This window comes from Nerophis lumbriciformis, linkage group LG12 (assembly GCF_033978685.3).
Source record: "Nerophis lumbriciformis linkage group LG12, RoL_Nlum_v2.1, whole genome shotgun sequence".
Classification (NCBI taxonomy): Eukaryota; Metazoa; Chordata; class Actinopteri; order Syngnathiformes; family Syngnathidae; genus Nerophis; species Nerophis lumbriciformis.
Genome location: NC_084559.2, coordinates 42,898,236 through 42,914,278, shown reverse-complemented (window position 1 = coordinate 42,914,278; position 16,043 = coordinate 42,898,236). Strand labels below are relative to the sequence as shown.

The window sequence follows — 16,043 nt, the reverse complement described above, 5'->3', positions numbered from 1 at the left end:
CATATTTCATAACTTTGTCCACCAATAAGCCGCCCCGGACTATAAGCCGCGCCTACGCTGCGCTAAAGGGAATGTCAAAAAAACAGTCAGATAGGTCAGTCAAACTTTAATAATATATTAAAAACCAGCGTTCTAACAACTCTGTTCACTCCCAAAATGTACGCAAATGTGCAATCACAAACATAGTAAAATTCAAAATAGTGCAGAGCAATAGCAACATAATGTTGCTCGAACGTTAATGTCACAACACACAAAATAAACATAGCGCTCACTTTCTGAAGTTATTCTTCATTCGTAAATCCTTCGTCTTCGGTGTCCGAAGTGAAAAGTTGGGCAAATTTACGATCCACTGGCAGATGTTGGCGTCGTCTGGCGCTGCCTCCTCGTCTTAGTGAAGGTGTGTTCGCCTTCTGTCATCCATTGTTCCCACGCAGTTAGCAGTCTAGCTTCGAATGCCCTGTTGACACCAATATCTAGCGGCTGGAGGTCTTTTGTCAATCCACCCGGAATGACGGCGAGTATTGAATTAAGCGCGTAAGCGTGTCTCTCAATGTGCTGTTATGAGCTAGCAAATATAACAACTACACTACCCAGCATGCAACGATAGTTACGAGCATGCGCGGTAGCCCTGAGAAGCGTTGTTGTATGCTGGGAGTTAGAATGTGGTTATGAGCACGCTGTGAGTAAACGTTGAGAACTCAGTTAACACGCCTCGTCTGCATTATTTATAATTAGACAGACAACACACTTAATAGGAGCCATTTTGGGGTCTTTACATAAACACACAAATGGAAATGAAACGTCACATATCCCAGCATGCACCGCGCGCTTCTTCGTCATCCACTGTTCCCACGCAGTTAGCAGTCTAGCTTCGAATGCCCTGTTGACACCAATATCTAGCGGCTGGAGGTCTTTTGTCAATCCACCCGGAATGACGGCGAGTATTGAATTAAGCGCGTAAGCGTGTCTCTTAATGTGCTGTTATGAGCTAGCAAATATAACAACTACACTACCCAGCATGCAACGATAGTTACGAGCATGCGCGGTAGCCCTGAGAAGCGTTGTATGCTGGCAGTTAGAATGTGGTTATGAGCACGCTGTGAGTAAACGTTGAGAACTCAGTTAACACGCCTCGTCTGTATTATTTATAATTAGACAGACAACACACTTAATAGGAGCCATTTTGGGGTCTTTACATAAACACACAAATGGAAATGAAACGTCACATATCCCAGCATGCACCGCGCGCTTCTTCTACGGGGAAAAAAGATGGCGGCTGTTTACCGTAGTTGCGAGACCTAAACTTTATGAAAATGAATCTTAATATTTATCCATATATAAAGCGCACCGGGTTATAAGGCGCACTGTCAGCTTTTGAGAAAATTTGTGGTTTTTAGGTGCGCCTTATAGTGCGGAAAATACGGTATTCAGTTTTTGTTTCACTATATGTTCACTGTAATTATTTTGTGTTGGTTTAAATGCATATTTAAGTGACATTTTCAGAAAACAAAGAACCAGCTGGACTTTATCCCTCACTATTATTCTTATTTTGTGCATAACCTCAACAGAAAGCCATGTGATATATTAAAACCGTCACACCACCAAACTGTAGTCATACAATAAGTCATATATGTAAACAGAAGCTGAACAGTTTGTTATTGTTCGTCAAAAATAATCTATATCCTCCTGAGAACCAGTGTATGCGCTTTATTTCTTTTTAGTTCAATAGATCTGCTGGTTGTGTCATATTTCATTGGGGTGCAAGGTAAGAAAAGCAGAAATGTGAAACACTGACCAGTTCGACAAAGGACAACCCTCCATAGCTGTGGGCCACGATGAAGACATTCTTGGCTGCAGCTTTGGACACAAAGTGATCCCACACGTACAACACGTGTTCCTCAGAGGAACTGTTTTCCTGGAAAAAAAACACACATTGTCAAAAAAAACAAAAAAAACGACAGAAAAGAAAATATTTTAGGACCGTTCAGCAAACTTCGACAGACAGAGCTGGTGAAGCATCAGTCAAACAAGTATAGTAGTACCTCAACTTACAAGAATTCTGAGATACCAGCTGCCTCACGACTTTTTGTTATGCTTTAAGTTAGCTGGGAGAATACATTTGAGTTACGAGTCTCCCCGCTGCTGGTTACAGTACCAGTAGAGTGGAAAAACAAGTTGCCTCTACATTGAAGCTATTATCATATATATCTGATTTGTGACACCAAAAGACTTCTAAAGTTTGCAAATAAATAAATGCGACCAAAATAGTATCAATCTCACGGATATTCCCGAGCCATTTTGAGAGTTAATAAGGAAGCCAGTCACGTGATCCGTGATGTAGCGCTAGGAACCACAGATCTCTTGCCCATCAACAACAATGCTAATCAAGCAGCATTTGTGAGAGCCAACAACGATTACTTTGGGGAAAAAAATATGATCCAGAACCTTATATTTTTTAGCCCAAACAAAAAAAGGATGAGCAAAAAAGTTTTAGAAGCCGAGTGCTAAACAGATGAAGCTTTAATGTGACACTGTATGCATCAGCAACATTGCTAGGTGCTAAACATATAAATTAACCATAATAAAACTCTTATTTTAATATTTCCACTCTCGCTGGGCAGCGGACCGACGGGATGATGACATAACTCCGTTTAGATGAAGATTAAATTCTAGGTATAATGATTGATGATAAATTGAACTGGAAATCTCATGTAAAAAATATACAGCATAAAGTAGCAAGAAACACGTCAATAATGAATAAAGCAAAACATGTTCTAGACCAAAAATCACTTCATATTCTTTACTGCTCGCTAGTGTTACCATATCTGAGTTACTGTGTAGAAATATGGGGAAATAACTACAAAAGTACACTTCATTCACTAACGGTGTTACAAAAAAGATCAGTTAGAATAATACATAATGTTGGATATAGAGAACATACAAACCCTTTATTTATTGAATCAAAGATACTGAAATTCCACGACATAGTGAATTTGCAAACAGCTAAAATATTACACAAAGCAAACTATAATCTGCTACCCAAGAATATACAACAATTCTTTTCAAATAAAGAGGAGAAATATAATATCAGAGAAAAAAATAATTTAAAACATTTGTTTGCACGTACAACACTTAAGACCTTCAGTATATCTGTATGTGGAATTAAATTATGGACTGGATTAAGCGAAGCAATCAAACAATGCACTAATATGATCCACTTCAAGAAACTCTTCAAACTTAAAGTGTTTACAAAGTACAAAGAAGAAGAACCATGATAAACATTCTGAATTTATTTCATCCATCCATTCATTCATTCTCAAAATAATCTTACTTATCTCATCATATGAAATATGACTTACTTCACCAAATATTATTTATTTATTAGGGCCCGCAATGTCCCATTGCAAAAGGACTCCCACAGGGAGTCCTTATGCAATGGGACATAAGGACCTATTGTTATTCTAAGGTTTTATTAGGGCCCGCCATGGCCCATTGCAAAAGGACTCCCACAGGGAGTCCTTATGCAATGGGACATAAGGACCTATTGTTATTCGTCCGTTTTATTCTTTCTTATTAGGGCCCGCCATGGCCCATTGCAAAAGGACTCCCACAGGGAGTCCTTATGCAATGGGACATAAGGACCTATTGTTATTCGTCCGTTTTATTCTTTCTTATTATTATTATTCTTCCGCAGCTTTGCGCACTACTTTGACCCCCTTAACATGCTTCAAAACTCACCAAATTTTACACACACATCAGTAATATACGGCAAAACTTTTTATCAAAGAACCAAACTTCAAAACTCAAATTTGCGCTCTAGCGCCCCCTAGGAAAAAAAAAAACTAGACTGCCTGTAACTCCCACTAGGAAGGTCGGAAAAATATGAAACAAAATCCTCTATGTAGGTCTGACTTAGACCTAGTTCTCATAATTGTATGTCTTCGGGCTAAAATCAACAGGAAGTTGGCAATTCCCCCTTCAACACAAAAAAGTACTAAAAACAGTCACTTTTGCCTCTTTGAGCTGCTATTTGACCCCCTTAACATGCTTCAAAACTCACCAAACTCAACACACATATCAGGACTGGCGAAAACTGTGATATAATGAAATAACCTAACCCCAAATCTATAAATTGCGCTGTACAGCAATTTTTGAATAAAACGGACAAAAAACTGCACCTCGGAAGAAAAAAATTACCAAACTGCCTGTAACTCCCACTGGGAAGGTCGGAGAGACATGAAACAAAAACCTCTATGTAGGTCTCACTTAGACCTACATTTCATAATTTTACAACCCCCAGCAAAAATCAACAGGAAGTTTGCTATTCCCCCTTCAAAACATTTTTTTTTGTAAAAACCGGTCACCTTCCTTCAAATACGAACTCCTCTGAGCGCGTTTGTCGTTTCGCCTTCAAACTAACACAGGAGAGACATTGAACCCTTGTGATTACAACAACAGAAGCACTTTTTAATTAACTGCTCCGGTTTTGATTTTATGACCCTTCAAAGACCCGCTGCGCTGATGCTGCTGCAATGCTGTTTTTTTAAGATGGCTGCTTAAAAGCAGGAAGCACCAACGTGCCCACACAATGCAGACAAGGTAGGTACACTAGACAAAAGTCTTGGGACACTTCAGACTACAAGTAGACAAAAGTATTGGGACACTTAGGACTAGCACCTGCCAAATACGCGGGCCCGACCAACGCTGCTTGCAGCTTTAATTTTTATTGTGATTACTTATGGGGTATATTGTGAATAAATTGAGAACAGGAAGTGAACAAAAGTTTTAGCGACTGCTATGTAAAAGAAAAGGGGTAAGATTAAATAAGCTCTGCTTCTTCCTACTCCTTTTCGAACATGTTGAAAAGAGAAACTGGAAATTGTGATGTATCATGTTTTATGCTTGCATGTTCGAAATAAACTCAAAACTCAAAATTGCAATCCTGACAAAGGGTTCAAAAAATGTTGCTGCTTTTTTGCCATCTTGGGGGATGGGAAAGTTGACCAGCCTGTCGGTCCCATGGCCACATTTGTCGACTACCGGGTGAGAGATGCATGAATTACAATCTTGAATTTACTTTTACGAAGTTTTGGGACAAAGCAGAAGCAGGCGTGTGTCAGCAAAAGCAGTGTAAGATAGCATTAGCTCACTGCTATCAATTCGCCACTAAAATAGGCCGTCTGTGTTAGCACTTATAATAACAATATCACTCTCTTTTGGGTAATTTTCAGGTCACAACATGTACATGGGAGTCTTTTTGGTGGTTTCTGGATGTTTTTAGAAGGTTAAATGGGCACAATACCACTGGGGTGAGTTTTTCCTTGCCCTTATGTGGGCTTTGTACCGATGATGTCGTTGTGGCTTGTGCAGCCCTTTGAGACACTTCTGATTTAGGGCTATATAAATAAACATTGATTGATGATTGATTGATTGACAATAGAACTGTTGACTCACGATTTCAAATGCATTAAAACAACAGAGGGATTGTGAATGATAAACAGCACAACTCTTTCCATTTTTCATGTATTTCCAGTATGACTGATCTAATAATATGGTCAGAGAGCAGAATGGTTACTACAGTGACGTTGAATCTACAGAAATCGCCGAAGATATTCAGAGAAGAATATTCACAACGGCAGACTGAAATTGTGGCATTTTGTGAAGTTTAGACAATATTTGCACATACTTTGCAAATACAATTGGATATGGTTTAACGCAGTGGTTCTCAACCTTTTTTTTCAGTGATGTACCCCCTGTGAACATGTTTTTAATTCAAGTACCCCCTAATCAGAGCAAAGCAAAATAGTAAAATTTTGAATATATATATATAATAAAAGTAAAATACAGCACTATGTCATCAGTTTCTGATTTATTAAATTGTATAACAGTGCAAAATATTGCTCATTTGTAGTGGTCTTTCTTGAACTATTTGGAAAAGAGATATGAAAATAACTAAAAACTTGTTGAAAAATAAACAAGTGATTCAATTATAAATAAAGATTTCTACACATAGAAGTAATCATCAACTTAAAGTGCCCTCTTTGGGGATTGTAATAGAGATCCATCTGGATTCATGAACTTAGTCCTAAACATTTATTTTGTTGAAGTATTATTCAATCAATATATTTATAAAGGATTTTTGAATTGTTGCTATTTTTAGAATATTTAAAAAGAATCTCACGTACCCCTTGGCATACCTTCAAGTACCCCCCATTTGAGAAACACTGGTTTAATGGATACAATGAAACACAATTAAGCATATAAAGTCAACTTGTTTTTCCACTCTACTGCTACTTTAAAGTGTGATTGTCTACAACCTACAGACAGATATCGACACAATCCTGCCCTCCAACCATTGCAACGGGGAAAGTGAGTGCGAAGGAGAGCGCAGAGGAGAAAAAGCGGACGACAACCAGAAATACAGAAAAATAACAACTGTAATAGCTGACCCACAGAGGAGCACCGTGACACGTTGATTTGAGATACAGCTTTTTTGAGTTACGAGCTCGGTCATGGAACCAATTTAGCTCATAAGTTGAGGTGCCACGGTAATAAAAATGTTACGGTACAGTGAAAGGAAACGAAAGAGAAAGAGAAAAGTGATGGTAGCCTGAGGATATATCTATAAAGAGGCACTCCTTATTCAATCAATAAGTCTTGCATATTGCAAATGCCCTAAATGTAAAACTCAATAAGCTCGGAGAGGTAACGTTTAAATCTTAATTTGTAACTGGTTGTGCAATCAATGGCCTATCTATACGCCAGTGGCGGCCGCACAAGAAGATACTCGGGAAGGTCAAAAGAAAAACAACAAAAAAAGAGAGAAGATACATGCAAAGTACACTTTAAGACATAAATCATCACACATGATTGCATACACAAACAATACTGCAAACAAATACACGTTGTGAAGAGTGGACATGTCTAATTAAAGCGAGGTGTAAACACTGATCCAGGGCTGGAAAGAACATTTGTAAAAAGAGAGGAGTGAAAAGGGCATACTGTAATGAACTTGTGACATTGATTTGGGACTTTGATTTCCTATCAAACTGTCTGCTTGGCCATAAAAATCAACAACACATGCATTCCTGCACAACACATGAAGCAGAAAAACACATGATGGCAATTAACAGAATACAACACTCATATTAACACATTTTCTAAAATAAGAATTTCTTAAACTACTAAGAAAAAAATCTGCATCTGTTAATGAAGTCAAATGTGACTGCAGAACAAACATTTAGTGATGAAAGGTAAAGGACATGAGAGTCTTTGGGTATTGAAGTTTTGGCTTTTGCCAAGTCCCAGTATAGGGTTGTCTCGTGTATGTCGATACTTTTCTAAATAAAGGGGACCACAAAAAATCTTACGGTGCATTTCTTATTGCAATTTAGTCCTTAAATAAAATAGTGAACATACTAGACAACTTGTCTTTTAGTAGTAAGAAAACAAACAAAGACTCCTAATTAGTCTGCTGACATATGTAGTAACATATTGTGTCATTTATCATTCTATCATTTTGTCAACATTATGAAGGACAAGCTGTAAAAAAATATTAATCTATTTGTTTATTGGGCAGCATGGTGGGAGAGGGGTTAGTGCATCTGCCTCACAATACGAAGGTCCTGAATAGTCCTGGGTTCAATCCCGGGCTTGGGATCTTTCTGTGTGGAGTTTGCATGTTCTCCCCGTGACTGTGTGGGTTCCCTCCGGGTACTCCGGCTTCCTCCCACCTCCAAAGACATGCACATGGGGATAAGTTGATTGGCAACACTAAATTGGCCCTAGTGTGTGAATGTGAGTGTGAATGTTGTCTGTCTATCTGTGTTGGCCCTGCGATGAGGTGGTGACTTGTCCAGGGTGTACCCCGCCTTCCGTCCGATTGTAGCTGAGATAGGCTCCAGCGCCCCCCGCGACCCCAAAGGGAATAAACAGTAGAAAATGGATGGATGGATGGATGGATGGATTTGTTTATTTACTGTTAGTATCTGCTTACTTTCTGTTTTGGATGATACTACACATTTAGGTATCAAGTAGTTACAGGATCATACATTGGTCATATTCAAAGTCCTCATGTGTCCAGGGACATATTTCCTGAGTTTATAAACATAATATGATTTCTTTTTTAAAAAGAAAAAATATTTTGTGACGATAAAAAATATTGATGTAAACACAGTAGTATCAACTAGATACACTCTTGTACTCGGTATCATTACAGTGGACGTCAGGTGTAGATCCACCCATGGCATTTGTTTATATTGTGACGCCGGTGAGATATTGCATCCTCCTACTGTGTGTAGTGAAGCATGTTTAGCTATTCCTCATCCTGCAGGGATGATACATCACATTATGCAGTAGAGTGACTGCTCGCTGACTGCTCGCTGTTGCTGTTGCGAAAAAGCTAAGTACCGTTCTATCTGTGTGCTTTTATTTGTTTTACAGCTTTCTTTACTACTTCCCAAACATACTTAGTAGTCTTATTTAACTTGCTAATCACCCGATCTCTGTCTCACCAACCCTCCCTCAGCTAGCTGGTTGCGAAGCTAACAATGCTAGTGCGGAGAAAGGCGACATCGGTCTAAAGGAATCTGCACACCTGCACGTCACGACCACTTCCATGAAGACAGCAAGAACTTCACTCGGTGAAATAAAATACCGTGAGTATGGCTCCCTGCACCGTTCTCATGGATAGGTTGACTCTGCTAGAGGGCCGTGTCCGCCAGTTAGAGCAGAGTAATTTCGTAACTTTAGACGTTGCAGACACATCTACTAGCGTTAGCTGCAGCGAGCTGACTAGCCCAGCTTTTAGCAGCCCTAAGCGGCCTATACGCAACGGTGAACCGGTTGAGACGCATAATAGATTTAGCCCTTTAGCTAGTCCTACACCCCAGTCTACCGGGCATCACACCTTAGTCATAGGGGACTCCATCACCCGAAACAAAAAGCTTAGCAAACCAGCCACAATTAAGTGTATTCCCGGGGCCAGAGCACCTGACATTGAAGCTAATCGTAAACACGTACAACAGGCTAATTGCACCACTAGCTATTCAATCTTTATTTATATAGCCCTAAATCACAAGTGTCTCAAAGGGCTGCACAAGCCACAACGACATCCTCGGTACAAAGCCCACATACGGGCAAGGAAAAACTCACCCCAGTGGGACGTCGATGTGAATGACTATGAGAAACCTTGGAGAGGACCGCATATGTGGGTAACCCCCACCCCTCTAGGGGAGACCGAAAGCAATGGATGTCGAGTGGGTCTGACATAATATTGTGAGAGTCCAGTCCATAGTGGATCCAACATAATAGTAAGAGTCCAGTCCATAGTGGGGCCAGCAGGACACCATCCCGAGCGGAGACGGGTCAGCAGCGTAGAGATGTTCCCAGCCGATGCACAGGCGAGCGGTTCACCCCGGGTCCCGACTCTGGACAGCCAGCACTTCATCCATGGCCACCGGACCTGTGCCCCCCCCCCCCCCCCCCCCTCAAGGAAAAGGGGAGCAGAGGAGAAAAGAAAAGAAACGGCAGATCAACTGGTCTAACAGGGGGGCTATTTAAAGGCTAGAGTATACAAATGAGTTTTAAGATGGGACTTAAATGCTTCTACTGAGGTAGCATCTCTAATTGTTACCGGGAGGGCATTCCATAGTACTGGAGCCCGAATAGAAAACGCTCTATAGCCCGCAGACTTTTTTTGGGCTCTGGGAATCACTAATAAGCTATTAAACTATTCGAACATAGTTGTACACGTTGGCTCCAATGACACTAGAATGAGACAGTCAGAGATTACAAAGAGGAACATAGCTAGGACTTGTAATCTCGCTAGAAAGATGTCCAGGCATCGAGTACTTGTCTCTGGCCCCCTACCTGCGAGAGGCAATGATGAGAGATATAGCAGATTAATCTCGCTTTAACAAGTGGCTGGCTAGTTTTTGTAGACAACAGGGACTAACGTGTATTGATAATTGGCCCTCTTTCTGCGGCAAACCGGGCCTGTTGATGAGAGACGGCCTTGACCTTAACCAGGAAGGCGCCATCATCCTGTCTAGGAACATAAATTTTTGTTTGAGTCACACTTGACTAACTACACTAGAGAAAGCCCGGTCACAGGCAATTACAGTGTCTGTTAGTCCGGGTGAGGAGTTAGTTAAGCTAGAACTATCCAGCGCCAGGCTGGAAAATTCTTGCACACATAGCATTTTGTGGACTATTATGTTAGATCCACTATGGACTGGCCTCTCACAATATTATGCTAGATCCACTCAACGTCTATTGCACCGGTCGCCCAGGGGGGTGGGGGGGGGGGGCCCACATCTGTGGTCCCCTCCAAGGTTTCTCATTGTCCCATTGGGTTGAGTTTTTCCTTGCCCTGATGTGGGATCTGAGGATGTCGTTGTGGCTTGTGCAGCTCTTTGAGACACTCGTGATTTAGGGCTATATAAGTAAACATTGATTGATTGATTGATTGAAGAAACATACTTTATTTGTCGCCATGGAGACAAGAATTAGTGATTTAGAAGTAGCTAAAACTCTGCCGACAGCAGATGGACATTAGCCGCTATGTTTCTTCCTGAGGGCGTTTCAGTGTTATAACTTCACCTTTATTGTTAGTTTTTAGACCAAAACGCGTCCATTTTCACTTTTCTGTCTACACGCTGTGTCTGCTTGTAAGTACTCCGTGATTGTGTGTTATCGAGCATGCTCCTCTGCTCGTAAAACCAGCCGGTACTTTTCAAACAGAGTTTAGTACCATTTCTGATTTATTAGTACCGCGATACTATACTGGTACCGGTATAGCATACAACCCTATCCCAGTATCACGTCTCTCTAATACATTTTCGGAAAATGAACCGTTACACACTGGAACTCAACAGTGACATAATTTGCCGTTGAATTGCATGAGGAATCTGGTGCAAAAGGTAAATACAAATCTAAAACCCAGACAACATATGTGCAAGATGTTAAAGGAGTCATATTAGAAAGTTTTTTTTAAATTTAAAACACTTCCTTGTGGTCTGTATAACATGTCATGGTGGCTCTTTGGTCAAAATGTTGCATAGATTACAGGTAAAAGCCAGTAAATTAGAATATTTTGAAAAACTTGATTTATTTCAGTAATTGCATTCAAAAGGTGTAACTTGTACATTATATTTATTCATTGCACACAGACTGATGCATTCAAATGTTTATTTCATTTAATTTTGATGATTTGAAGTGGCAACAAATGAAAATCCAAAATTCCGTGTGTCACAAAATTAGAATATTACTTAAGGCTAATACAAAAAAGGGATTTTTAGAAATGTTGGCCAACTGAAAAGTATGAAAATGAAAAATATGAGCATGTACAATACTCAATACTTGGTTGGAGCTCCTTTTGCCTCAATTACTGCGTTAATGCGGCGTGGCATGGAGTCGATGAGTTTCTGGCACTGCTCAGGTGTTATGAGAGCCCAGGTTGCTCTGATAGTGGCCTTCAACTCTTCTGCGTTTTTGGGTCTGGCATTCTGCATCTTCCTTTTCACAATACCCCACAGATTTTCTATGGGGCTAAGGTCAGGGGAGTTGGCGGGCCAATTTAGAACAGAAATACCATGGTCCGTAAACCAGGCACGGGTAGATTTTGCGCTGTGTGCAGGCGCCAAGTCCTGTTGGAACTTGAAATCTCCATCTCCATAGAGCAGGTCAGCAGCAGGAAGCATGAAGTGCTCTAAAACTTGCTGGTAGACGGCTGCGTTGACCCTGGATCTCAGGAAACAGAGTGGACCGACACCAGCAGATGACATGGCACCCCAAACCATCACTGATGGTGGAAACTTTACACTAGACTTCAGGCAACGTGGATCCTGTGCCTGAAGTCTTCCTGTCTTCCTCCAGACTCTGGGACCTCGATTTCCAAAGGAAATGCAAAATTTGCATGGTTGGGTGATGGTTTGGGGTGCCATGTCATCTGCTGGTGTCGGTCCACTCTGTTTCCTGAGATCCAGGGTCAACGCAGCCGTCTACCAGCAAGTTTTAGAGCACTTCATGCTTCCTGCTGCTGACCTGCTCTATGGAGATGGAGATTTCAAGTTCCAACAGGACTTGGCGCCTGCACACAGCGCAAAATCTACCCGTGCCTGGTTTACGGACCATGGTATTTCTGTTCTAAATTGGCCCGCCAACTCCCCTGACCTTAGCGCCATAGAAAATCTGTGGGGTATTGTGAAAAGGAAGATGCAGAATGCCAGACCCAAAAACGCAGAAGAGTTGAAGGCCACTATCAGAGCAACCTGGGCTCTCATAACACCTGAGCAGTGCCAGAAATTCATCGACTCCATGCCACGCCGCATTAACGCAGTAATTGAGGCAAAAGGAGCTCCAACCAAGTATTGAGTATTGTACATGCTCATATTTTTCATTTTCATACTTTTCAGTTGGCCAACATTTCTAAAAATCCCTTTTTTGTATTAGCCTTAAGTAATATTCTAATTTTGTGACACACGGAATTTTGGATTTTCATTTGTTGCCACTTCAAATCATCAAAATTAAATGAAATAAACATTTGAATGCATCAGTCTGTGTGCAATGAATAAATATAATGTACAAGTTACACCTTTTGAATGCAATTACTGAAATAAATCAAGTTTTTCAAAATATTCTAATTTACTGGCTTTTACCTGTATGTTTTACACGTCATCTTCAAACCGCTTTCTGACCGTCTTTTCAGGATGTACCGTTTTGTGCGGTGTTTGATTTACGTTGCTGCACTTCGACAGCGTCTTCTACCCATCGGCCATGTTGTAGTTTTTAGTGCTTCCATAGTGAGTCTGTTGATAGATTAAGTTTGAACTATACGCAACTTTGTATTAGTAATGGAAAAACAGCGGAGGATGCATGTGCATGCACTTTGGACTACAATGGCAGAATCGCGCAAAGTTGTTCGGGTTAATCTTTACGATACTGTGTATGGAGATAGCCGCTGACGTCAAGAACTGGAAAATTGTTCCGAATTGGAAAAACGCCACAAATTGGACAAATTCCAAACAGTTTGTTTGGAGGAAATATGAAGGAAGGCAATATAATATATATGCCATGCCTCCATGGTTAATTTATTTTGTATTTGTTTGTACTGTATGCAGACCGCAAATACACAAAAACAGGTACGAATGGATCATAACAGTTAAGTGTTGCATAATCGGTCCCTTTTAAGCCATGTTGTCTCATCCCTTGAGATTCCATGCTCCATAAAACCTTTAATCGTACAGGCAAATTCTTAGGCAATGTTTTATACAAGTATACAAGTAGGTAAACCAATGTATAACACAACTAAAATAGAGTGAACCACTCACACACAGGCACAGGACAGGACCGGAAAGTTTTTGCAGGGCCGTTCAGTCACCTAATAGCAATTATTAACACTTGATATTGAAGTAATTGCAGTGCTATTATTGTAATGAGCAGTACGTTCCATTTCCAGTTGTATGGTAACCGTCACGCTTCAGTTTTTCCATTACGGCAACTTTCTGGGGCTGAATCACAAAAACGCAACAAAGCCACGTCCCATATGGCGGTTTGATGTTTGACTTTGTAGCTAAAAAGACAGTTTAGCTCCAGTTTGTGTTTGACTTTGTGGAGGCCAAATGTAAATACAACTCAGGAACGCATTCGTTGTATTTACTTTATTTCGTCTGGGACAGCATAAGGTCATACAAATCCTAGAATGGGTTTGACATTACACTTACGATATTTCTTAGAAGTGAAGTGAAGTGAATTATATTTATAAAGCGCTTTTACATCGTGAAACCCAACATCTAAGTTACATTTAAACCAGTGTGGGTGGCACTGGGAGCAGGTGGGTAAAGTGTCTTGCCCAAGGACACAACAGCAGTGACTGGGATGGCGGAAGCGGGGTTCGAACCTGGAACCCTCAAGTTGCTGGCGCGGCCACTCGACCGACCGAGCTGCACCACCTGTTTTCACGAGCTCAATAATTTTCTAGCAACAGTGATTCTCAAACGGTAATACAGGTACCACAACTGGTACTCGGGCGCTGTCTAGTGATATGCCAAAGAATCACTTAATCAAATATTGTAATTTAACAGTTTCATTCTCCTATATTCAAACATGGTGTTACTGTTCAATCTGTGTATAATGTTACAATATACCTGCTAAATAAAACCTCTGCATTGTTTTTAATGAATACTTAGGACGACTTCAAAATTGTCATAATTGTGGTACTTGGACAGTCATGTGTTTTCTGAGGTGGTACTTGGTGAAACAAGTTTGAGCACTACTGCTGTAGAAAAATTTAATATTTTCCCAAAAGTGAAATTGTTGTTGTTAGATGGACTTAAAAACAGACACAATTGCATCACTGGTGGTCTAGTGCAGAGCTCGGCAAATAATTTGAGTCGGGGGCCACATTGAGAGAAAGAATGTGTCCGCGGGGCCAATGTATATAACAAATGTATACACATTTAGCTGTAAAAATCTACTATGTGTGTTTGGGTCCCTTTTTTCAGGAACATTAATACACTCTAGCACTAAGACATTCTGGAGGAAAGTTATGTGGTCAGATGAAACAAAAATTGAGCTGTTTGGCCACAATACCTAGCAATATGTTTGTAGGAGAAATGGTGAGGCCTTTAATCCCAGGAACACCATAACTACCGTCAAGCATGGTGGTGGTAGTATTATGCTCTGGGCCTGTTTTGCTGCCAATGGAACTGGTAAATGGGACAATGAAAAAGGAGGATCACCTCCAAATTCTTCAGGACAACCTAAAATCATCAGCCCAGAGGTTGGGTCTTGGGCGTAGTTGGGTGTTCCAACAGGACAATGACCCCAAACACACGTCAAAAGTGGTAAAGGAATGGCTAAATCAGGCTAGAATTAAGGTTCTAGAATGGCCTTCCCAAAGTCCTGACTTAAACGTGTGGACAATGCTGAAGAAACAAGTCCATGTCAGAAAACCAACACATTTAGCTGCACTGCACCAATTTTGTCAAGAGGAGTGGTCAAAAATTCAACCAGAAGCTTGCCAAAAACTTGTGGATGGCTACCATCCATCCATCCATTTTCTACCGCGTATTCCCTTTGGGGTCGCGGGGGGCGCTGGAGCCTATCTCAGCTACAATCGGGCGGAAGGCGGGGTACACCCTGGACAAGTCGCCACCTCATCGCAGGGCCAACACAGATAGACAGACAACATTCACACTCACATCCACACACTAGGGACAATTTAGTGTTGCCAATGAACTTATCCCCAGGTGCATGTCTTTGGAGGTGGGAGGAAGCCGGAGTACCCAGAGGGAACCCACGCAGTCACGGGGAGAACATGCAAACTCCACACAGAAAGATCCCGAGCCCGGGATTGAACCCAAGACTACTCAGGACCTTCGTATTGTGAGGCAGATGCACTAACCCCTCTTCCACCGTGCTGCCCGGATGGCTACCAAAAGCACCTCATTGCAGTGAAACTTGCCAAGGGACATGTAACCAAATATTAACATTGCTGTATGTATACTTTTGACCCAGCAGATTTGGTCACATTTTCAGTAGACCCATAATAAATTCATAAAAGAACCAAACTTCAGGAATGTTTTTTTCTGACCAACAAGTATGTGCTCCAATCACTCTAACACAAAAAAATAAGAGTTGTAGAAACTATAGGAAACTCAAGACAGCCATGACATTATGTTCTTTACAAGTGTATGTCAACTTTTAACCACGACTGTATGTTGTTACTAGTGATGGCCACCACATCCTCGATGATGCAATGCAATCTTACATTCGTATCATTTAATTTTCATCATTCAAAATGTTTGACCACAACTGTACTTTAACAAAGTTTGCTAGTAATTTCAGTTTTGCTTTGTGCAACAATCATACAAAATTATTGGGACAATACACTGACTGTAATAGAGCAAAGTACAAAAAAAAATAAAAAAAAAATAAAAAAATATTATAAAACTGATGTGTGTTTTTGTTGCTGTGTTTGTCTTGAGGTAAATTAACCTGTCAGAGTGTTTACCGTTAGATTAGCAGGAGGTGGGGGCTGT

The 16,043-nt window shown here is 40.8% G+C and overlaps 1 protein-coding gene across 5 annotated transcripts in view; it reads right to left on the bottom strand.

Moving 5' to 3' along the window:
• arb2a (ARB2 cotranscriptional regulator A) overlaps positions 1-16,043 on the bottom strand; it is a 547,436-nt gene that overhangs the window by 289,207 nt on the left and 242,186 nt on the right. For all 5 annotated transcript variants that reach the window (XM_072914357.1, XM_061986620.1, XM_061986623.2 and 2 more), the window contains exon 8: positions 1,796-1,915. In XM_072914357.1, the coding sequence (XP_072770458.1) occupies positions 1,796-1,915 (120 nt within the window). The remainder of the gene's footprint in view (positions 1-1,795; positions 1,916-16,043) is intronic.